The 25,514-nt window shown below is 44.8% G+C and overlaps 1 protein-coding gene across 1 annotated transcript in view; it reads right to left on the bottom strand.

The window, feature by feature from the left end:
• LOC311137274 (liprin-beta-2-like) overlaps positions 1–25,514 on the bottom strand; it is a gene marked incomplete at its 5' end in the record, with an annotated part of 96,510 nt that overhangs the window by 25,772 nt on the left and 45,224 nt on the right. The window contains one exon of the mRNA XM_084171674.1: positions 19,193–19,285. Within this exon, the coding sequence (XP_084027800.1) occupies positions 19,193–19,285 (93 nt within the window). The remainder of the gene's footprint in view (positions 1–19,192; positions 19,286–25,514) is intronic.

The following is a 25,514-nucleotide window of genomic DNA, read 5'->3' as shown; positions in this document are numbered from 1 at the left end:
GCAGAAAAACTGCCCCAAAGCATGATGTTTACACCCTCATGCTTCACAGTAGGTATGGTGTTCTTTGGATGCAACTCAGCATTCTTTGTCCTCCAAACACGACGAGTTGAGTTTTTACCAAAAAGTTATATTTTGGGTTCATCTGACCATATGATATTCTCCCAATCCTCTTCTGGATCATCCAAATGCACTCTAGCAAACTTCAGACGGGCCTGGACATGTACTGGCTTAAGCAGGGGGACACGTCTAGCACTGCAGGATTTGAGTCCCTGGCGGCGTAGTGTGTTACTGATGGTAGGCTTTGTTACTTTGGTCCCAGCTCTCTGCAGGTCATTCACTAGGTCCCCCCGTGTGGTTCTGGGATTTTTGCTCACCGTTCTTGTGATCATTTTGACCCCACGGGGTGAGATCTTGCGTCGAGCCCCAGATCGAGGGAGATTATCAGTGGTCTTGTATGTCTTCCATTTCCTAATAATTGCTCCCACAGTTGATTTCTTCAAAACAAGCTGCTTACCTATTGCAGATTCAGTCTTCCCAGCCTGGTGCAGGTCTACAATTTTGTTTCTGGTGTCCTTTGACAGCTCTTTGGTCTTGGCCATAGTGGAGTTTGCAGTGTGACTGTTTGAGGTTGTGGACAGGTGTCTTTTATACTGATAACAAGTTCAAACAGGTGCCATTAATACAGGTAACGAGTGGAGGACAGAGGAGCCTCTTAAAGAAGAAGTTACAGGTCTGTGAGAGCCAGAAATCTTGCTTGTTTGTAGGTGACCAAATACTTATTTTCCACCATAATTTGCAAATAAATTCATAAAAAATCCTACAATGTGATTTTCTGGATTTCTTTTCCTCAATTTGTCTGTCATAGTTGACGTGTACGTATGATGAAAATTACAGGCCTCTCTCATCTTTTTAAGTGGGAGAACTTGCACAATTGGTGGCTGACTAAATACTTTTTTTCCCCACTGTACATAGGTATTCCTTTTGTCCAGATGGGATAGGGCAGTGTGCAGTGTGATGACGATTGCATCGTCTGTGGATCTATTGGGGCGGTAAGCAAATTGAAGTGGGTCTAGGGTGACAGGTAAGGTAGAGAGGTGAGTGCTACAGGGCGATAGTCATTTAGTTCAGTTACCTTTGCTTTCTTGGGTACAGGAACAATGGTGGCCATCTTGAAGCATGTGGAAACAGCTGACAGGGAAAGGGAGAGATTGAATATATCCATAAACACACCAGCCAGCTGGTCTGCGCATGCTCTGAGGACGCGGCTAGGGATACCGTCTGGGCCGGCAGCCTTGCGGGGGTTAACATGCTGAAATGTCTTAATCACAACGGCCACGGAGAAGGAGAGGCCACAGTCCTTGGTAGTGGGCCTCGTCAGTGACACTGTGTTATCCTCAAAGCGGGCGAAGAAGGTGTTTAGCTTGTCTGGAAGCAAGATGTCTGTGTTGGTGACGTGGCTGGTTTTCCTTTTGTAGTCCATGATTGTCTGTAGACCCTGCCACATATGTCTCGTGTCTGAGCCGTTGAATTGCGACTCCACTTTGTCTCTATACTGATGCTACACTGTTTCTATTCTGCCATATTCCCAGTCACCTTGCCATGGTTGAATGTGGTGGTTCACGCTTTCAGATTTGCGCAAATGCTGCCATCTATCCACGGTTTCTGGTTAGGGTAGGTTTTAATAGTCACAGTGGGCACAACATCACCTATACACTTCCTGATAAACTCAGTCACCATTTCAGTGTATTCGTCTAAATTATTTTCGGAAGCTACCCGGAACATATCCCAGTCCACGTGATCAAAACAATCTTGAAGCGTGGATTCCGATTGGTCAGACCAGCGTTGAATAGTCCTTAGCACGGGTATTTCCTGTTTGAGTTTCTGCCTATAGGAAGGGAGGAGCAAAATGGAGTCATGGTCAGATTTGCCGAAAGGAGGGCGGGGGAGGGCCTTATAACCATCCTGGAAGTTTGAATAGAAATGGTTGAGGATTTTGGCAGCGCGAGTACAACAGTCGATATGTTGATAGAACTTTGGCAGCCTAGTCTTCAAATTTGCTTTGTTAAAATCCCCGGCTACAATAAATGCAGCCTCAGGATATGTGGTTTCCAGTTTGCATAAAGTCCAGTGAAGTTCTTTGAGGGCCATCATAGTATCGGCTTGAGGGGGGATATACACGGCTGTGACTATAACCAAAGAAAATTATCTTGGGAGATAATGCGGTCGGCATTTGATTGTGAGATATTCTAGGTTGGGTGAACAAAAGGACTCAAATTCCTGGATGTTCCTACAATTACACCATGAGTCGTTAATCATGAAACACACACCTCCGCCCTTCTGCTTCCCGGAGAGATATTTATTCCTGTCTGCGCGATGAACTGAGAACCCATCTGGCTGGACCGATTTCGACAGAATATCCCAAGAGAGCCATGTTTCCGTGAAACAAAGTATGTTACAGGCCTTGATGTCTCTCTGGAAATAAATCCTTGCCCGGAGTTCGTCGAACTTGTTAACCAGAGACTGAACATTAGCGAGTAGTATACTTGGAAGCGGTGGGTGGTGTGCGCGCCTCCTAAGTCGAACCAGCAGGCCGCTCCGAGTGCCGCTCCTCCGCCGGTGATGTTTTGGGTCAGCCGCAGGAATCAGTTCAGTTGCCCTGGGGAGAGCAAACAAAGGATCTGCTTCGGGAAAGTCGTATTCCTGGTCGTAATGCTGGTGAGTTACCGCCGCTCTGATATCCAATAGTTTTCCCCGTATGTAATGATACAAAACATTTTCTGAGCTAATAATGTAAAAAAGTATACATAAAAAAACAAAATACTGCAAAGTTTTTTAAGAGCTAGTCGCGAGGCCGCTATCTTAGTCGTCGGCGCCAGGGCGCCAGGGTCAAATAACTGTCGGTCTCATGGTAATTGACCAGTAAATAACATAAACACATTTTGCATCTCCTGGCTTCCACACATAGTCTACAAGCCACTGATGTAGACCTTTGGAACATCTACATTATAAAAGTCTAATAAATCCATGTAATATAGCCTACACCTTCACAATAAATCCATTATTTATTTTAGACAGGTCTAAAGAAGCATGATATGAAGAAAATGTAGTCTATTTCAGAAGAACAGAATAGCATACTCTGAGTTGTCCTTATGTTAGTGTCACGAATTCCGCCGAGACTGCTCCTCCTCCTTGTTCGGGCAGGCTTCGGCGTTCGTCGTCCCCGGAGTACTAGCTGCTACCGCTTGATGTTCTCTATGTTTGTTTGGTTTTGTCTTGTTGGTGCACCTGTTTCGTATTATGTATTGATTAGGTCACCTATACGTTTCCTTTGGTTTTGTTTGCAGTTGTGTGTTGTTGAACGCCTGTCCGTTGGTGTATGTTTATTGTTTTTTAGTGTTTAGTGTTTTACGCACCGTTTGCGTAATCGCTCGCCTCCTGTGTTTTGAGGCCCGTTATTTTGTATTTGTCTTTGTGACAATTAAAGTCGGTTCGACTAAGCTTCTGTGTCCTGCGCCTGATTCCAGCACCGCATCCACATCAGCCCTTGACAGAACAACACACCAGAATATGGAGTCAGCAGGAGCAGCGGCGGCGACAGAGTCGCTGGAGGATCGGGTCAGCTGCCAGGACGCCAGGATCCAGCAACTCGGCTCCGCCATGCAGGAGGTTATGAACACCCTGCGCCGATGGGAAAGGGGAGGCGTGCCCACACCTCCTCCCACATTACCACCACCATCGGCCAGCCCCACCAGACAGCTCCGGAATCCAGTGGGATTCGGCTCTCGCTCCCGAGGGCGTATGATGGCACCGCAGCCGGGTGTCAGGGGTTCCTCCTTCAGGTGGAACTCTACCTGGCCACCATACACCCGGCGCCCTCGGGATACGAGAGCGTTTCCGCCCTCATCTCCTGTCTCTCCGGCAAGGCGTTGGAGTGGGCCAACGCCGAATGGAGGGGAATAGACGCCGCCACCATCAGCTACGCGGAGTTCTCCCGCCGCTTCAGGGCTGTTTTCGATCACCCTCCTGAGGGTAAAGCGGCGGGGGAGCGTCTGTTCCACCTCCGACAGGGGAAGAGGAGCGCACAGGAGTTCGCCCTGGATTTCCGGACTCTAGCGGCGGATGCAGGGTGGAATGAGAGGGCCCTCATCGACCACTATCAGTGTAGCCTGCGTGAGGACGTTCGTCGAGAGCTGGCCTGCAGGGACACCAACCTGTCCTTTGACCAGCTAGTGGACATGTCCATTCGTCTGGATACCCTGCTGGCCACCCGCGGACGTCCCGAGTTGGGGCCGTCCATTCCATCCCCCAGCACCTCCGAGCCGAGCCCTATGGAGCTTGGGGGTGCTGGCGCTAGAGAGAGAAGGAGAGAGAACCCGAGGGGGGCCGTCCCCTGCACCAGCTGTGGCCGTGGAGGACACACTGCGGCTAGGTACTGGGGAGGGTCTCCAGGGAATCGGGGCAACAGGTCGCGCACTGGGGAGTCATTTCAGGTGAGTAGGCGCCCCACTCACCCAGAGCTCTCTGTTGTTCACTTGTGTATACCTGTGGTATTTCCTCAGGTTGCATCTCATTCCCAGCATAAGGCGCTAGTCGATTCAGGCGCAGCTGGGAATTTTATTGATCGGAAATTTTGTTCTACGTTAGGGATTCCCCTCCTGCCCGTTGATGCACCCTTTCCTGTCCATGCCCTAGATAGCCGCCCGTTGGGATCTGGGTTGATTAGGGAGGTCACAGCGCCACTAAAGATGAAGACGCAGGGGGGTCATGAGGAGATTATTCAGTTGTACCTAATTGACTCCCCTGCGTATCCCGTGGTGCTGGGGCTTCCTTGGTTAATCACCCATGACCCCACCATTTCGTGGCAACAGAGGGCTCTCAAGGAATGGTCTGGCCAGTGTGTTGGGCGATGTTTAGGTGTTTCCGTTGGGGCGACCACGGTGGAGAGTCCGAACCAAGTGCCTGCAATGCACATTCCCCCTGAGTATGAGGATTTGGCACTCGTGTTCAGCAAGACGAGGGCGACGCGATTGCCACCTCATCGACAGGGAGATTGTGCGATAAACCTTCAGACAGGTGCGGCACTCCCGCGGAGCCATGTGTATCCCCTGTCTCAAGAGGAGACGGCGGCTATGGAGACATACATAGCTGAGTCCCTGAGACAGGGATACATACGGCCCTCCACTTCCCCTGCGTCCTCGAGTTAATTTTTTGTGAAGAAGAAGGATGGAGGGTTGCGCCCGTGTATTGATTACCGTAGTCTCAATCAGATCACTGTGAAATACAGTTACCCTCTTCCTCTGATTGCGAGTATGACTGAATCATTACGCGGAGCGCGTTTCTTCACAAAACTGGATCTCAGGAGCGCTTATAACTTGGTGCGCATTAGGGAGGGAGATGAATGGAAGACGGCATTTAGTACCACCTCAGGTCATTATGAGTATCTTGTCATGCCATACGGGTTAATGAATGCTCCTTCAGTCTTCCAATCATTTGTGGACGAGATCTTCCGGGACGTGCATGGGCAGGGAGTGGTAGTGTACATTGACGACATCCTAGTGTACTCTGCTACACGAGCCGAGCATGTAGCCCTGGTGCGCTGAGTGTTGGGGAGGCTGTTGGAGCATGACTTGTTTGTCAAGGCAGAGAAATGTCTGTTTTTCCAGGAGTCCATCTCTCTGGGTCATCGGTTGTCAGCGTCAGGGGTGAAGATGGAGATTGACCGTGTGTCAGCCGTGCATAACTGGCAAACCCCAACCACTGTTAAAGAGGTGAAGCAGTTTTTGGGTTTTGCCAATTACTACTGGAGGTTTATCCGGGGTTTTGGACAGGTAGCAGCTCCCAATACTTCCCTGCTGAAGGGGGGCCTGGTGCGTTTGCAGTGGTCGGCTGAAGCGGACAGGGCGTTTTGTAAACTGAAGGACCTGTTCACTTCGGCTCCGGTGCTGGCGCACCCGGACCCCGCTTTAGCGTTCCAGGTAGAGGTGGACGCGTCAGAGGCCGGTATTGGGGCAGTACTGTCGCAACGCTCCGGCACGCCTCCTAAGCTCCGTCCCTGTGCTTTTTATTCTAAAAAGCTCAGCCCGGCGGAGCGTAATTATGACGTAGGGGACAGGGAGCTGTTAGCCGTGGTTCAAGCCCTAAAGGTGTGGAGGCATTGGCTTGAGGGGGCTCAACACCCTTTTCTCATTCTGACTGACCATCGTAACCTGGAGTACATCCGGGCAGCTAGGAGATTGAACCCTCGTCAGGCTAGGTGGAACATGTTCCTCACCCGGTTCGTTTTTAAGATCACTTACATCCCAGGGTCCCAGAACAGTAAGGCAGACGCCCTGTCCCGGCGGTATGACACAGAGGAGAGGTCCATTGAGCCCACTCCCATACTGCCGGAGTCTTGTCTGGTGGCACCGGTGGTATGGGAGGTCGATGCGGAAATTGAGCGGGCGTTACGCACCGACCCTACTCCCCCAGAGTGTCCAGTGGGTCGGACGTACGTGCCGCTCGAGGTCCGTGATTGTCTCATTTATTGGGCTCATACGTCACCCTCCTCTGGACATCCAGGATTTGGCCGGACAGTGCACTGCCTTAGTGAAAAGTACTGGTGGCCAACATTGGCTAAGGACGTGAGGGTTTATGTCTCCTCCTGCTCGGTGTGCGCTCAGTGTAAGGCGCCTAGACACCTGCCCAGGGGGAAGTTACAACCCCTGCCCGTTCCACAACGGCCGTGGTCTCACCTCTCGGTGGACTTTGTCACGGACCTTCCCCCCTCTCAGGGGAATACCACTATTCTGGTCGTTGTGGATCGGTTCTCTAAGGCCTGTCGTCTCATTCCAATGCCGGGTCTCCCTACTGCCCTAAAGACCGCTGAGGCTTTGTTCACCCACGTCTTCCGGCACTACGGGGTTCCAGAGGATATAGTGTCTGATCGGGGTCCCCAATTCACCTCTAGAGTCTGGAGGGCGTTCATGGAACGCTTGGGGGTCTCGGTTAGCCTTACCTCGGGTTACCACCCTGAGAGTAATGGGCAGGTGGAGAGAGTGAACCATGATGTGGGTAGGTTTCTGAGATCCTATTGCCAGGGCCGGCCGGAGGAGTGGTCGGGGTATATCCCCTGGGCAGAGATGGCTCAGAACTCTCTCCGCCACTCCTCTACTAACCTGACCCCTTTTCAGTGCGTGTTAGGTTATCAGCCGGTTCTGGCACCATGGCATCAGAGCCAGATTGAGGCTCCTGCGGTGGATGAGTGGTTTCGGCGCTCGGAGGAGACGTGGAACGCTGCACACGTACATCTGCAGCGGGCCATCAGCAGGCAGAAGGCGAGCGCCGATCTCCACCGCAGTGAGGGTCCAGTATATGCCCCGGGAGATCGAGTCTGGCTCTCGACTCGAAACCTGCCCCTTCGCCTGCCCTGCCGGAAGCTTGGCCGGCGGTTTGTGGGGCCATTTAAAGTCCTGAGGAGATTGAACGAGGTGTGTTACAAGTTGCAACTGCCTAATGACTATCACATTAACCCCTCATTCCATGTGTCTCTCCTCAGGCCGGTGGTAGCTGGTCCACTCCAGGAGAGTGAGATAAGAGAGACCCCTCCGCCCCCACTGGACATCGAGGGGGCTCCGGCGTACTCAGTCCGGTCCATCGTGGATTCGAGACGTCGGATGGGGGATCTACAATATCTCGTGGAGTGGGAGGGGTACGGTCCGGAGGAACGGTGCTGGGTGCCTAGGAGGGACATTTTAGATCCATCCCTCCTGACTGAGTTCCACTGGAGTCATCCTACGCGCCCTGCTCCGCGTCCTCCTGGCCGTCCCCGAGGCCGGGATCGGCGCACGGCTGGAGCCGCGCGTCAAGGGGGGTTACTGTCACAAATTCCGCCGAGACTGCTCCTCCTCCTTGTTCGGGCAGGCTTCGGCGTTCGTCGTCCCCGGAGTACTAGCTGCTACCGCTTGATGTTCTCTATGTTTGTTTGGTTTTGTCTTGTTGGTGCACCTGTTTCGTATTATGTATTGATTAGGTCACCTATAAGTTTCCTTTGGTTTTGTTTGCAGTTGTGTGTTGTTGAACGCCTGTCCGTTGGTGTATGTTTATTGTTTTCTAGTGTTTAGTGTTTTACGCACCGTTTGCCTAATCGCTCGCCTCCTGTGTTTTGAGGCCCGTTATTTTGTATTTGTCTTTGTGACAATTAAAGTCGGTTTCGACTTAGCTTCTGTGTCCTGCGCCTGACTCCAGCACCGCATCCACATCAGCCCTTGACAGTTAGGTCCTATTCTGGCTATGCCGTATGGCTGTGGGCTACACTAGTTCATTTAGTAGACAAGATTTACTTAGAATTCTGTGGCATTATTTTATAGTATGAAGAATACAATTGAACAAAGCTCAATAAAATAGAAAGGATAGTTTCTCCAAATGATTTGAGGGAGTGCGCACATGCGGCTATTCTGTGTTGAGCGGCTAACAAAGAAATAGGTATACCTATATGTTTAATTTAGAGTTATTCATGCAACTTTAGTTGTTGTAAGGCTGCATGATTTGAAAAAAGTTGCTTGAAAGGCATGAGCTCTGCTTTGTTTTTTTGTGCAGGTTGTACACACTACATCAGTCACTCATTCACAATTTGACAACCACTTGATAATATCTAGAATTTCACGGTGGCATCCCCTTTGTGTGGTCGTAATGCACCCTAAAAAAATCCATGCCTTTTGTGGCCAGTGGCCGTTGTGCCCTTCTCCCTGAGTGCTGCATGCTCCGAATCACCGCTCACTGATGTGATCGGGTCTTTCTCATAGGCTACAAGTGAAGACAGACACATCGGGGATGCAACTGCGCGCATCCTTATCCAATTCCGAGGTGCATATTGAAGATATTGGAAGAACTGTCCACATTTACTTTTCATCAGCCAACAAGATGAGTAAGCCTAACGAACAGCAAAAGCACTAGCCTATGTCAATCTATTATCCCCCATAGTACAAAAGTCGACCTATTCTATTCTGTGCGAGAAATAAATATTCCAAACATAGTCTGGGACAGTTGTGGGATGAGATAGATCCCAAATTAATACAACCACTAGCATCGAAAAACCTTTTTTAATAATAAGAAGTTATTTGGCTCCTTCAGTTGTGATACAAACCTTATCAAAACATATAGGCCTGGGGCCTCCCGAGTGGCACAGCGGTCTAAGGCTCTGCATCGCAGTGCTAGAGGTGTCACTACAGACCCTGGCTGTATCACAACCGGCCGTGATCGGGAGTCCCATAGGGCGGCACACAGTTGGCCCAGCGTCGTCCGGGTTAGGGGAGGGTTTGGCCTGGGGGGCTTTACTTGGCTCATCACGCTCTAGCGACTCCTTGTGGTGGGCCGGGCACCTGCAGGCTGACCTCGGTCGTCAGTTGGACGGTGTTTCATCCGACACATTGGTGCGGATTGCTTCCGTTTTAAGCGGGCGGGTGTTACGAAGTGCGGATAGGCGGGTCATGTTTCGTAGGACGCATGACTCGACCTTTGCCTCCCGCGCCCATTGGGGAGTTGCAGCGATGAGACAAGATTGAATTCGGGAGAAAAAGGGGGTAAAAAAAGTATATATATATATACATACAGTGAGGGGAAAAGGTATTTGATCCCCTGCTGATTTTGTACGTTTGCCCACTGACAAAGACATGATCAGTCTATAATTTTAATGGTAGGTTTATTTGAACAGTGAGAGACAGAATAACAACAACAAAATCCAGAAAAACGCATGTCAAAAATGTAATAAATTGATTTGCATTTTAATGAGGGAAATACGTATTTGACCCCCTCTCAATCAGAAAGATTTCTGGCTCCCAGGTGTCTTTTATACAGGTAACGAGCTGAGATTAGGAGCACACTCTTAAAGGGAGTGCTCCTAATCTCAGCTTGTTACCTGTATAAAAGACACCTGGAGGACAAACAAATACTGATCAATTCAAGTCCATAAAAATCTCTGTGTTTCAAAGACATCTATTCTAGTTAAACACAGCACTTTAAACACAAGGTGGACATATTTGCGAACATAATCAACCATTTAAATGTAAACAGTTTCAAAATGGGTATCAGCCAATTAAAATCGCTGATTTATTTGCATGTGACAGAACACTAAATTGTAGCTGGTCCCATCAGCTAACATGGCACACGTTAGCCCTATGCTAACTTCACCAGGTGGCAGTGATTATATCCTGGAACAAATTCTTCATCAGCCTATCAAAGATCTTAGACTTTATATCCACCAACCAATGGCATTTCTTAAAATAGGTCAGCCCTGGCCACTAGAGTGATATTTTAAACCTACTAATTCAAAGTTTACTTTTGTTCCATTGGTCTGTAACAAAATGTCCTAACGTTAGACATGCTGTAATTTACCCTTACTGCTATCACTAATTGGTGGCGTGTTCCACTAAGGCGGTAAGCCTAGAGACTTATCTCCCAGTGTCTGGTGTAAAGCAGACTGAACCAGGTTTTCCTCTAGGATTTTGCTTGTGCTTATCTCCATTCAGTTTATTTTTTATCCTGAAAAACTCCCCAGTCCTTAATGATTACAAGCATACCCATTAGATGATGCAGCCACCACTATACTTGAAAATATGGAGCGTGTTACTCAGTAATGTGTTGTATTGGATTTGCCCCAAACATAACACTTTGTATTCAGGACTATTAGTGAATTGCTATGCCACATTTTTTGCAGTATTACTTTAGTGCCTTGTTGCAAACAGGATGAATGTTTTTGAATATTTGTATTCCGTACAGGCTTCCTTGTTTTCACTCTGTCAATTAGGTTAGTATTGTGGAGTAACTACAATGTTGTTGCTCCATCCTCAGTTTTCTCCTATCACAGTCATTAAACTCCGTAACTCTTTTAAAGTCACCATTGGCCTCATGGTGAAATCCCTTGCCTTCATCTCCGACAACTGAGTTAGGAAGGACACCTGTATATTTGTAGTGACTGGGTGTATTGATACACCATCCAAAGTGTAATTCATAACTTCATCATGTCAAAGGGATAGTCAATGTCAGCTTTTTTTTTACCCATCTAACAATAGGTGCCCTTTTTTGCGAGGCATTGGAAAACCTCCCTGGTCTTTGTGGTTGAATCTGTGTTTGAAATTCACTGCTTGACTGAGGGACCTTACAGATAATTGTATGTGTGGGGTACAGAGCCGAGGTAGTCATTCATAAATCATGTTTAACACTATTATTGCACACAGAGTGAGTCCATGCAATTTATTATGGGACTTGTTAAGCAAATGTTTACTCTTGAACTTATTTCCGCTTGCCATAACAAAGGGGTTGAATAATTATTGACTCAAGACATTTCAGCTTTTCATTTTTAATTAATTTGTAAAAATTCTGAAAAACATAATTCCACTTTGACATTATTGGGTTTTGTGTGTAGGCCAGTGGGAAAAAAAATCTCAATTTAATCCATTAATAATTCAGGCTGGAACAGAACAAAATGTGGAAAAAGTGTAGCCTACACGTCTATGTAATAGGCTATAGCCTATAGTAGCGACAATTATTTATGTACAGTGAGGGAAAAAAGTATTTGATCCCCTGCTGATTTTGTACATTTGCCCACCGACAAAGAAATTATCAGTCTATAATTTTAATGGTAGGTTTATTTGAACAGTGAGAGACAGAATAACAACAAAAAAATCCAGAAAAACGGATGTCAAAAATGTTATAAATTGATTTGCATTTTAATGAGACCTTGAAGTCGTCGGCCAGTGTTTCGGAGGACGCACGGCTCTCGACCTTCGCCTCTCCCGAATCCGTACGGGAGTTGCAGCGATGGGACAAGACTGTAACTACTAATTGGATACCACGAAATTGGGTAAAAAATAACTAAAAATGAACTAAAAAAAGAATATATGCATTCGCATCTAACTTAGGTTACACATCTCGAACCTGTCTGACTTCATTGTTTTATTGTGCAATTACGCACCTGGCATCCCCGCTGCCTCGGCTATTCCTCTTAAATATCGTGGAGTCCCAGGAAAAGCCAATCAATAGGCCTAATCAATAGCTTTGAGTGCCCGGGGAACGCAGAAGAACGCACAGATCTGCCATTTCATAATCAGTTAACCTTTTTTTCTTGCACTTTGACAGGTAAATATTTATAGCCCTAATATTTAGCTAATGAATGGCCTAATATCTAGCTAATATTTCACTTCTTACTTCGGCAACACATCGCTAGCCTCTCTTTTCCAGCTGTTACCGTGCGCAATAGGCTATTCTTCTTCTCGTGAAATCCCAGGAAAAGCTAAAGGCTACAAAAGCTATAGGACATATTTTATTATACTAGGGCTAATAGCCTATTCGATGAAAGAAGCAGGCTTGCTCTAGTTAATTGATGTATGTAAAACAGGCCTACAGCATAGGCCAAATTAACTGTCGGGGAAAGTTGAGGAGAGAACATTGTTGCACTGATGCACTGCAAATAGTTGCACAGGACAGAGAGAGATTAGGACAGTGAAAAAGAAGACCCAAAGGAATTTACAACCATTTAGAAAAATGGAAATCACTTGCAAACCACTTAAACAACGAGGCAAGCAATGACATCATAAATGTACATTCATTTAAATAAATTATTTATCATTGTATGTAGCCTACATTTAAGTATTATCTGCAGTTGTCACTATGACAATGAACGCACCCTGAAAGCGCTGAATGTGTTACCACTTTATTAATAGGCCTACAGCCTGCACTAGGATGCGTTGATCAGTTGATTGACAGGTGTACTGTAAAATTAGAAACTTTCCTCTAGTGTGGATGCTCACCAACGTGGGTCCGAGTCAGGACTCGCGATAAGCTTCTTAAAATAACAGTTACTGCAATACTGCAATCTGTAGATGTTTGTTCACGTCCATCTACTTCAACATTTGTAAATGGCTGATGAAGAATTTGTTCCAGGATATAATCACTGCCACCTGGTGAAGTTAGCATAGGGCTAACGTGTACCATGTTATCTGATGGGACCTGCTACAATTTAGCGTTCTGTCACGTGTAAGTAAGTACATTTACAATTTTAATTGGCTGATATGCATTTTGAGCCAGATAAACTGTTTAAGTTAAAATCTTTGCTGATGTTCACAAGTACGGCCCTAAGGTAACTATCCACACATAGACAGGGCAGCAATCCTTCTCCGGTAACACAGGTTTGAGCAATGGGGGCTGGAATTAGGTACAGTAGGAGACATAGAACTAGAGAATGTGGCTGGATGAAAGTACAACAGTACACTTCCCCACTGCAGTACAAACCCAATAGACCACATGCACATTAAACAGGGAATCTCACTAATCCAATCTAGCCTATAGGGCAGCCTGAGTGGCAGCCTGGAGGTGAGCATGATGATTATCTGCCTGCCTGCCTGCCCAGGACCATTCTGGCCGAACTGACTACAGACTGTGTGGGAGGTAGTCACTAGTCAATGACTACAGAGACACCTATAGGGGGTCATGCACTTGATCAGTGAACTAAATGGAAGTCCTAGAGTGAATGTCTGTCTACCATTCACGCCCACACACACACTTGACTCGTCTCTGCTGGATGAGCACAGTGTAGAGACAGGCAGATAGATCCTGTGCACATGGACAGCCTGTATGCAGCCTGAGACATAAGTATCGCCCCCTTTACCCCATTCCACTTGCTACTGCAAAACACTTACATTGAATAACAGGTAGCTTAATGGGTAAGAGTGTTATGCCAGTAACCGAAAGGTCGCTAGTTCTAATCCCCGAGCCGACTAGTTGAAAAATATGTCAATGTGCCCTTAAGCAAGGCACTTAACCCTAATTGCTCCTGTAAGTCGCTCTGGATAAGAGCATCTGCAAAATGAACAAAAAACAAAAAACAGATAGCCAATGGAGCATGCTGAGTTTTCTGTATTAGTTATTGGTCAGGGAGGATGGGAGAGTAATAATGAGCTGCCGGGACCGAGTCAATATCAAAAGCATAGCTTGCTCAGTCTCTCTCTTCCCTTTTCTTTATTTGTTTGTTTTTCTCTTTCTCTTTCATACATTTCTCTCATTCTTTTATTTTTTATAAATGTCTCTCATTCTCCCCCCATATACTGTATATAACACAATGTACATGTCCTTATTTTGGAGGAATATTTTATATCATTCCACATTATTTAACTAAATGTATAAGAAAATAACATCTGAGTTCTAATCTAAAGTGACTTACAACGGGTACGGAATCCATACAGTGCCTTGCAAAAGTATTCATCCCCCTTGGCGTTTTTCCTATTTTGTTGCATTACAACCTGTAATTTAAATTGATTTTTATTTGGATTTCATGTAATGGACATACACAAAATAGTCCAAATTGGTGAAGTGAAATGAAAAAAATAACTTGTTTCAAAAAATTATAAAAATAACGGAAAAGTGGTGCGTGCATATGTATTCACCCCCCTTGCTATGAAGCCCCTAAATAATTACCTTTAGAAGTCACATAATTAGTTAAATAAAGTCCACCTGTGTGCGATCTAAGTGTCACATGATATGTCACATGATCTCAGTATATATAGTTGTGGAGAAGTACAGATCAGGGTTGGGTTATAATTTTTTTTATCTGAGACTTTGAACATCTCACGGAGCACAATTAAATCCATTATTAAAAAATTGAAAGAATATCGCACCACAACAAACCTGCCAAGAGAGGGCTGCCCACCAAAACTCACGGACCAGGCAAGGAGGGCATTAATCAGAGAGGCAACAATGAGACCAAAGATAACCCTGAAGGAGTATCTGTCCATAGGACCACTTTAAGCCACACACTCCACAGAGCTGGGCTTTACGGAAGAGTGGCAAGAAAAAAGCCATTGCTTAACGAAAAGAATAAGCAAACACGTTTGGTATTCACCAAAAGGAATGTGGGAGACTCCCCAAACATATGAAAGAAGGTACTCTGGTCAGATGAGAAAATTGAGCTTTTGGGCCATCAAGGAAAACGTTATGTCTGGCGCAAACCCAACACCTCTCATCACCCCAAGAACACCATCCCCACAGTGAAGCATGGTGGTGGTGGCATCATGCTGTGGGGATGTTTTTCATCGGCAGGGACTGGGAAACTGGTCAGAATTGAAGGAATGATGGATGGCGCTAAATACAGGGAAATTCTTGAGGGAAACCTGTTTCAGTCTTCCAGAGATTTGAGACTGGGACAGAGGTTCACCTTCTAGCAGGACAATGACCCTAAGCATACTGCTAAAGCAACATTCGAGTGGTTTAAGGGGAAACCTTTAAATGTCTTGGAATGGCCTAGTCAAAGCCCAGATCTCAATCCAATTGAGAATATGTGGTATGACTTAAAGAGTGCTGTACACCAGCGGAACCCATCCAACTTGAAGGAGCGGGATCAATGGGCAAAAATCCCAGTGGCTAGATGTCCCAAGCTTATAGAGACATACCCCAAGAGACTTGCAGCTGTAATTGCTGCAAAAGGTTGCTCTACAAAGTATTGACTGCACGCTCAAGTTTTCTGTTTTTTTGTCTTATTTGTTGTTTGTTACACAATAAAAAATATTTTTAATCTTGTTAAATGTTGTGTAAATCAAATGATACAAACCCCCTCAAAAAATCAATTTTAATTCCAGGTTGTAAGGCAACAAAATAGGAAAAACTGCCAAGGGGGGTGAATACTTTCGCAAGCCACTGTATGAGGAACAACGTCAGAGGTGTTCCTCATATGGATTCCATATAATTGATAGTCATACAGGTGACAATACTCTTAGTAAACTCTACCCAGAGGATCTCAGCAGAACCACCTGAACCTGTGTGGGATTGGGTGAATGAGATTCCCCAACCATGTGGGTTAACAAGAGGAGGGGAGGAAGAGAAGGAGGAGGAAAAGGGACAGGTGCAGACGAAGGAGGAGGCAGAGCACAACAGGAGCAGAGGGGGGAGGAGAAGGAGGAGTCAGCACGAGAGGCGGTTTAGGGGTTAGGAAGAAAAAGAGGCACCTGAGCGGTCCGCCATCGCTCCTCCCAGTGCTGCTTCTCTACCTGAGTGTGCTCTACAGAGAGCTTCAGGCTAGAGAGCTTGGTCATGAGCGACTGGTAACACACATGGAGAGAGTAAGAGATAGACAGCTAGAGGGAGAGAAAGCCAGAAGGGGTGGACAGTAAGCTTGAAGATAGGAACAAAGTTTACCTCCAAAATTGGGGTTGCCAAGAGCAACAAAGTAAATCAAAAGGCAATTACAGTGCATTTGGAAAGTATTCAGACCCCTTGACCTTTTCCACATTTTGTTACATTACAGCCTTATTCTAAAATGGATTAAATTGTTGTTTTTTCTCATCAATCTACACACAATACCCCATAATGACAAAGCAAAAACAGGTTTTTAGATTCTTCTGCAGATTTATAAAAAATAAAAGACTGAAATATCAAATTTACATAAGTATTCAGACCCTTTACTCAGTACTTTGTTGAAGCACCTTTGTCAGTGATTACAGCCTCAATTCTTCTTGGGTATGACGCTACAAGCTTGGCACACCCGTATTTGGGGAGTTTTTCCCATTCTTCCTTCTCTGCAGATCCTCTCAAGCTCTGTCAGGTTGGATGGGGATCGTCGCTGCACAGCTATTTTGAGGTCTCTCCAGATATGTTCTATTGTGTTCAAGTCCAGGCTCTGGCTGGGCCACTCAAGGACATTCAGAGACTTGTCCTGAAGCCACTCCTGCGTTGTATTGGCTGTGTGCTTAGAGTCGTTGTCAATTTTAGTTTCATCAAACCAGAGAATCTTGTTTCTCATGGTCTGAGAGTCTTTAGGTGCCTTTTGTCAAACTCCAAGCGGGCTGTCATGTGCCTTTTAGGAGTGGCTTCCGTCTAGCCACTCTACCATAAAGGCCTGATTTGGTAGAGTGCTGCAGAGATGGTTGGCCTTCTGGAAGGTTCTCCCATCTCCATAAGGGAACTCTGGAGCTCTGTCAGGGTGACCATTAGGTTCTTGGTCACCTCCCTGACCAAGGCCCTTCTCCCCCGATTGCACAGTGGCTCTAGGAAGAATCTTGGTGGAACTTCTTCCATTTAAGAATGATGGAGGCCACTGTGTTCTTGGGGACTTTCAATGACGCAGACATTTTTCAGTACCTTTACCCAGATATGTGCCTCGACACAATCCTGTCTCGGAGCTCTATGGACAATTCCTTCGACATCATGGCTTGGTATTTGCTCTGACATGCACTGTCAACTGTGGAACCTTATTTAGACAGATGTGTGCCTTTCCAAATCATGTCCAATCAATTGAATTGACCACAGGTGGACTCCAATCAAGTTGTAGAAACAAGGATGATCAATGGAAACAGGATGCACCTGAGCTCAATTTCTAGTCTCAAAGCAAAGGGTCTGAATACTTATATGAATAAGGTATTTCTGTTTTTTATTTTTAATACATTTGCAAAATGTTCCAAAAACCTGTTTTGACTTTGTCATTATGGGGATTGATGAGGATTTAATCAATTCTAGAATAATGCTGTAACGTAACAAAATGTGGAAAAAGTCAAGGGGTCTGAATACTTTCCGAATGCACTGTATCTGTTCAAAAGAAATTGGAATATTAAAAAGCAAAATAAATAAATAACTAAAGTGGGTGTCACCTTAAAGTGCCATGTGAATAAACTAAACTGACAAATAATTTGGACACACCTACTCATTCAAGGGTTTTTCTTTATTTTTACTATTTTCTACATTGTAGAATAATAGTGAAGATATCAAAACTATGAAATAACACATATGGAATCATGTAGTAACCAAAAAGGTGTTAAACAAATCAAAATATATTTTATATTTGAGATTCTTCAAAGTAGCCACCCTTTGCCTTGATGACAGCTTTGCACACTCTTGGCATTCTCTCAACCAGCTTCATGAGGTAGTCACCTGGAATGCATTTCATTTAACAGGTGTGCCTTGTTAAAAGCTAATTTGTGGAATTTCTTTCTTTCTTAATGCGTTTGAGCCAATCAGTTGTGTTGTGACAAGGTAGGGGTGGTATACAGAAGATAGCCTTATTTGGTAAAAGACCAAGTCCATATTATGGCAAGAACAGCTCAAATAAGCAAAGAGAAACGACAGTCCATCAGTAATTTAAGACATGAAGGTCAGTCAATACGGAAAATGTCAAGAACTTTGAACGTTTCTTCAAGTGCAGTTGCAAACACCATCAAGCGCTATAATGAAACTGGCTCTCATGAGGACCGGCACAGGAAAGGAAGACCCAGAGATACCTCTGCTGTAGAGCATAAGTTCATTAGATTGCAGCCCAAATAAATGCTTGACAGAGTTCAAGTAACAGACACTTCAACATCAACTGTTCAGAGGAGACTGCGTGAATCAGGCCTTCATGGTCTAATTGCTGCAAAGAAACCACTATTAAAGGACACCAATAAGAAGAAGAGACTTGCTTGGGCCAAGAAACACGAGCAATTGCATTAGACCGGTGGAAATCTGTCCTTTGGTCTGATGAGTCCAAATTTGAGATTTTTGGTTCCAACCGCCGTGTCTTTGTGAGACACAGAGTAGGTGAACGAATGATCTCTGCATGTGTGGTTCCCACCGTGAAGCATGGAGGAGGAGGTGTGATGGTGTGGTTTATTTAGAATTCAAGGCACATTTAACCAGCATGTCTACCACAGCATTCTGCAGCAATACGCCATCTTATCTGGTTTGCGCTTAGTGTGACTATCATTTGTTTTTCAACAGGACAATGATCTAAATCCAGGCTGTGTAAGGGCTATTTGACCAAGAAGGAGAGTGATGGAGTGCTGCATCAGATGACCTGGCCTCCACAATCACCCAACCTCAACCCAATTGAGATGGTTTGGGATGAGTTGGACCGCAGAGTGAAGGAAAAGCAGCCAACAAGTGCTCAGCATATGTGGGAACTCCTTCAAGACTGTTGGAAAAGCATTCCTCATGAAGCTGGTTGAAAGAATGCCAAGAGTGTGCAAAGCTGTCATCAAGGCAAAGGGTGGCTACTTTGAAGAATCTAAAATATAACATATATTTTGATTTGTTTAATCCTTTTTTGGTTACTACATGATTCCATATGTGTTATTTCATAGTTTTGATGTCTTCACTATTATTCTACAATGTAGAAAATAGTAAAAATAAAGACAAACCCTTGAATGAGTAGGCGTGTCCAAACTTTTGACTGGTACTGTATATATATGTATATATTTTTTACCTTTGTGGCCTTTAGTTTTCTCTCATACTGCGATTTCTCCCCCTCCAGCTCATCCACTTTACTCTTGAGAAGCCGGAGTTCTTGCAGGAAGCCCTGTGAATAACACAGAACATATTGTAACTTTTTAGTTGAAAATAACTGTCCCTTTGATGTAGAATCTCCAGACCAAAAACAGCATGCTCTTCACTGTGCCTTCCACAGGAAAACAGCAATTTCTCCACAGTAAAAAACCAGTGTTAGGATACAGACATTGTTCACTCAGTTTATAAATGAACATGTTACACCAAAAAGTAGAAGTTTGTTCCCTTAACAGCCAAAACACCGTGCAGTTAAGACAAAAAGCTAAACCTCCACATCCCAGGAAACACAGCAGGTGACCCTTTTAACATGTGACCAGTCAGTCAGTCCCCTATACTGTACTCAGTATGGATGGCTCAGACTCTTTAAAAGGACCAATGTTTATGGCCATTACCTGTCAGTTAGCTCATCTGGTTGCCAGTTTGTTTTAGCATCCATTAGACGCATTTAAAAAAGTTGTGTCAAAACTGAATTTTTCAACAAACTGGCAACAAGAATATAATGTTTCTTTGATAATGTCATACAAAAAATGTTAACAATGAAAAAGTTACTAAAGTAGATAGATTTGAATGTATCTTATGCTTAGAGACAGGGTAGTAGCATAAGCCATCAACCAAGCCTAGTTTTTGGAGACAGTGACCAGTAAACCTTGGCTGCATTAATAAGGTGAACCACGGACATGCAAACACACCACAACACTTAGAATGAGTAACGTAGTTTGAGATAACACCTGGATATGGAGGCAAACAGCACACATGAAAACCACAGGATTCCCACACACTGTAGTAGTAGATGTAGAGACGTCGGACACTGTAAGGAGAAGCGGTTAGTGTTAGAGCCTGTAGAGGATTCCAGAGGGGTAGGGAGGACGGTGGTTAGGAGAGACGGGGGAGCGCATCCATTCGGTTCAGAGAGTCTGCCTACATTCTGTCCTCCACAGCGACAGCAAAACTCCTCTACGTCAGAGCCACCCAAGCTCACATCGGGGCACTGGTCGTAGGCCTCGCGGGCACCACGCTCCCCCTGGGCCTCCATGGCCCGTTTCTCCATGATCCGGGTATGGATCTCCTCCTGAAACCTACACATCTGCTCCTGGAGCTCGCTAATCAGATTTACCACACACTGTGAGAGGGAAAAGAAAATACAAAACAGAAAAAGGAGGAATAATAATTTTAAAAAAGTTTCAAAATGATATGTTCTGTTGTGGGTTAAATGTTTTTATGTTTATTTTTATTTTGATATGTAACACGTAACAGAAGTGGTTATTACTAGGATGAGGGTAAAGGGAACTCTGAGCTTCAGGGCAGATCTGTACGGTGCAATATTTGACATGGTTAAACTGGCACACTCTGCCAGACAGCATGAACAAAGTTCCTGACCTACTTTGCAAGTTCTCAAAGTGCAAATGGGAAGACTGGCTAGTTTGGCCAACTATGATTAAACCTAAGTGTATGTTTGAAACAAACAAGTGAAACGGGATGTCTCACTAACACAGTGGTATTCAAAGTGGGGGTCACGGGGGAACTGCAGTGGGGTCGCCAAAATGCACTACAAGTCACAGCAAGCACTGCCAACGTGCTGCATGCAAAACGACAGTGCATTGCCACACACACACCCCTACTCCCAGACCAGTGGCGACCCCTCATATATTTATTTATTATATTATTATAAAAAAATGTTTTGGGGGGGGTTGCCTGCTTTGCATGTTAATTTTACATTAATACGTGTCACATATCAGTTTGCAAACAATGTAAAAAAAATAATTGAGTTAATAAAGCCGCATACAAACTTGGTCTCTTTTTTGCTTTCTTGAGTAAGGCAGCTCCAAAATGCAGGTGTTTCAGCCTAGCTCAGTGTTTTCTGTGGTGGTGGGGCAACCAGTGGAAAATATGGAGCGTAGGGGTTGGTAATGTTCTCTAGTTGCGCCGTGATTGGCTCAGTGTTCTGTCACTCATGGGGACACTACGTCACCGCCAAATCTAAGGGTAGAGCTCGAAAATTTAAGCCCCTTGGGTGCTGCCATAGAGCTACATTAGAAGTGCCCATCCAAGAAGACTCAAGGTCATTGGCCACAGATAAAATGACGTCAAATCACGTTATATCTACAGTAGCTTTGATTGGACTGATCATGTCAACACCATACATTCAAAATCTTAGCTAGCAAGCTAGCAGTCATCATCATGGCAATCTACTGGCAAATGCTTTTTAATCCTTGTCATATGAAGAGAAATAATGAAGAGAAACTATAGATAAAACGTATCGGTGCTCATCGGCCATTGTACATAAACATTACACAACAAGTTGGAAATCGCAAATTCAACAATGAGTGGTTTGGAAGGAATTAGTGGCTAACTGCAAGCATTGCAAAGCAATCACTAGCCTGCTATTCAGTTGAGTGGGTTTGTGGTTCCAAGTCTGGGTTTAAGGGTCTCTTTTCCAAGCTTAAAATAATAAACATTCAACATTGGCCATTTTGTCAATCCAGCATGATTTCTGCCACGCTCAAAACAACTGGAAACTCAGAACTGGGAAATCTGACTTCAGTGAGTTCAAGACAACTGGGAACTCGGAAAAAAACAAGCTCTGACTGGGAAAATACGTTTTGAACGGTCATCCAACTCGGAATTGCAAGTCGGAAACTTGGGCCTCTTTCTAGAGCTCCGACATGAAGATCACTGACGTCATCATGATTCAACCTTGTTTTTTTCCGAGTTCCCAGTTGTCTTGAAAGCACCATAAATCCAGAGAATGCCAGACATTGATGACAAAATTTGCCCACGAAGGACCGCCGCGCCACCTTCCTGTACAAGTGAGCACAGCACAACAAGGTGAGTCCAAAAATGTATTGTATGCTGCTGCATTAATGATGTAATATGCCAGGGAGATATGTATACTGTAGCTAAGAAAGTAATACTAAGTGTATGTTGTGTAGTAAGATGTTAGTAGCCCATGTGCCTCACCCTAATAATTTGGTCCCTTTCCCCCTCTTAATTTCGCCTACTGTTCTGACTTGGTGGTGCACATGTAGCCTATAGCCTGTTTTAGAGAAATGTCATCATTGAATATTGTAAGAGCTTTCATTGTTTCGCTGACAGCCAAGGCTCCGCTGATAGCCAGGTGTAGCAGTGATAAGGTGTTGGGACTGCTGTTGGGACAGCTTTATGTAGGCCCTAACAGTTTGTGGACACCGTTTGTCACCGTTATAGTGCCATTAATGTATTCTTTAGTGTTGTGTTGTGTATTAAATGTTTTGCCCCACCAAGATTTACATGCTAAAATCACCACTGTCCCAGACTCACACACACACCTACCTACACACACTATATCATATCATCACTAATGGCACTGACGGAATCTTCTACCAGACCGAAAGTTTACATTTTTTGTAGGCTAAATGTCCATGCCATGTTTCGGTTCCAAAGGGTCATTGCTGTATTCTACAGAAAATGCCATCTTGGTTGTCAAAAAGTTATAAGATAAAGGATTTGCACATGGGTATAAATTACTACTAAAGGACAACAGGACACACAAGCGAGTATAAATGAGACAACAGATTTTGTGTGTCCCGTTTACAGCGCGCAGGGGAGGGAAAGTAGCTAGGCTCCTAAAGGGTTCCAGTCTGACTTCGGTATTTAAAGCTTGACAATCAATAACCAAAAAGCAAAACCTGCAACAAAACACCATGCAAAGGAGAAACATGTCGGCCTATTACAGCTACATTTGAGCAGTAGCCTAGGCTGGCTACTCAACTACAAGACATTCTGAGTGCACCATACAGCAATGCTACATTCAACTGCACTGGTGATCCATGCAGTGCAAAAAAACTAACAACATGTTTTAAGTTCAAATGTTACAATAACCTAGCTATGTTTTTGTTATTTGGAGTCACAGCATATTATGCACATCTGCAAGCATAGCAGCAAAGGCTGGACATATTATTTATCTCTTCTTTATCTCTTCTTTTGTTTTAATATGTTAAAATGCTATATACAGCATTCTATGTAGATATAGTAAGTGGACATTATAAAGGGCCATATTTTTTCTAATAAAACACTGGCCAGTTTGGGCCAGTTGTATGCACGTTTATGTCAAAAAATAAAAATAAAAAACATAATAGCCCGCGAATTCGTTGTGTTTTTTCAATATGGCCCATACGCTGATTGAGTTTGACACCCCTGGTGTAGATGAAGGGGAGGAGACAGGTTAAAAGAAGGATTTTTGTGCTGAGTAGTAGTGCGCAACTCCATATCCTGAATAGTAGGGAGAGGTGGGTGGGGTGGGTGTTTAATGTCCTAATCTTGGATACACTGACAGAAATGCCAGGCCTGTGGACAGAGGAAGTTTCATATGATAGTGCCATATGATGTTACACTTACAGTACAGCTGATGATAAGACACACGTTCCCCCTCTATATATAGCTGTATGGTCTGAGCTTGGTGGTCGAGCAGAGGTCTCCGCGGTGAAAGTGTTTGCACTTTTGGAATGTTCCAAGTGAATTTCTGACATTCCCCCTTGGTGCATGGAGCCTAGCAGCTGTCACTTCCAGGGACAAGTGTTTGTGGATGAAATAAATGCAGACTGGTTTCATGTTACCATGGCAACATGACCTGCATGGAGTCCAGCTCCACCCGGATATCATGGATTTATGGGACGGGGGCAGAGAGGAGTGACCTGACAGGCTGTGTACATTACATGTTAAACCCAAGAGCTTCCCCCTCAGTCAATTTAATTTACTTTGCATAATGTCACTGTTACGGACATTCAGATTGCTCTCGGTTATTGCAATATTTCATTAGAAATCCGATCGAGATTTGACTTCCTACAGATGTCACCATTGTATCCGATCTGCTGTGCAAATGTCTTTAGCGATATGCGCAGTTGATGATTGCTCATCAGAATGACTTGAACACAGCCAGCGTTTCTGCTCCGCGCCATTTCTAATCTGCCCGCTTGTCTGTCAGCAGATCTCGTTTAGGCACCGCCGAGTTTTCATGCCTCAGACAATTTCCGTCCCTGTATATCAGTCTCTATATCGCCTTTTGGGGCAGAGGGGGCATTTGGGTGCCCTGGTCCTCAGCGTTCGTCCACAACACTAAATCATGTTTATTTAATATAAGGCCAGATCCTCTGTGGCACAGACAGACTGGGGTTGTGACAGGACTGAGGCTCTGGTGATGCCCACATAGACAGAGAGTTTTACACACTGCCAACGCCACATGAAAAGTCTACTTCTTTCCTCCTCATGTCCCCTCTTCTTCAAGGTCTCACACTCACATGTTCCAGTTCCATTTGAGAGCAGCTGGGTGTGATGAACAAAGCAGCACAAAGGGCTCATTAAGGAATGGCGATGCAGAGGTTTTCTACATTGCAGAATAATAGTGAAGACATCAAAACTATGAAATAACACATATGGAATCATGTAGTAACCAAAAAAGTGTTAAACAAATCAAAGTATATTTTAGATTTTAGCCACCCTTTGCCTTGATGACAGCTTTGCACACTCTTGGCATTCTCTCCACCAGCTTCATGAGGTAGACACCTGGAATGCATTTCAATTAACAGGTGTGCCTTGTTAAAAGTTAATTTGTGGAATTTCTTTCCTTCTTAATGCGTTTGAGCCAATCAGTTGTGTTGTGACAAGGTAAGGGTGGTATACAGAAGATAGCCCTATTTGGTAAAAGACCAAGTCCATATTATGGCAAGAACAGCTCAAATAAGCAAAGAGAAACGACAGTCCATCATTAATTTAAGACATGAAAGTCAGTCAATCCGGAAAATGTCAAGAACTTTGAAAATGTCTTCAAGTGCAGTCACAAAAACCATCAAGCGCTATGATAAAACTGGCTCTCATGAGGACCGCCACAGGAAAGGAAGACCCAGAGTTACCTCTGCTGCAGAGGATAAGTTCATTAGAGTTAAATGCACCTCAGATTGCAGCCCAAATAAATGCTTCACAGGGTTCAAGTAACAGACACATCTCAACATCAACTGTTCAGAGGAGACTGCGTGAATCAGGCCTTTATGGTCGAATTGCTGCAAAGAAACACCAATAATAAGAAGAGACTTGCTTGGGCCAAGAAACATGAGCAATAGACATTAGACTGGTGGAAATCTGTCCTTTGGTCTGATGAGTCCAAATTTGAGATTTTTGGTTCCAACCACCGTGTATTCATGAGACGCAGAGTAGGTGAACAGATGATCTCCGCATGTGTGGTTCCCACCATGAAGCATGGAGGAGGAGGT

The sequence above is a fragment of the Coregonus lavaretus genome (genome assembly GCF_964263955.1).
Source record: "Coregonus lavaretus genome assembly, chromosome: 11".
NCBI classification, from domain to species: domain Eukaryota; kingdom Metazoa; phylum Chordata; class Actinopteri; order Salmoniformes; family Salmonidae; genus Coregonus; species Coregonus lavaretus.
This window is presented reverse-complemented; position numbering and strand designations above follow the sequence as displayed.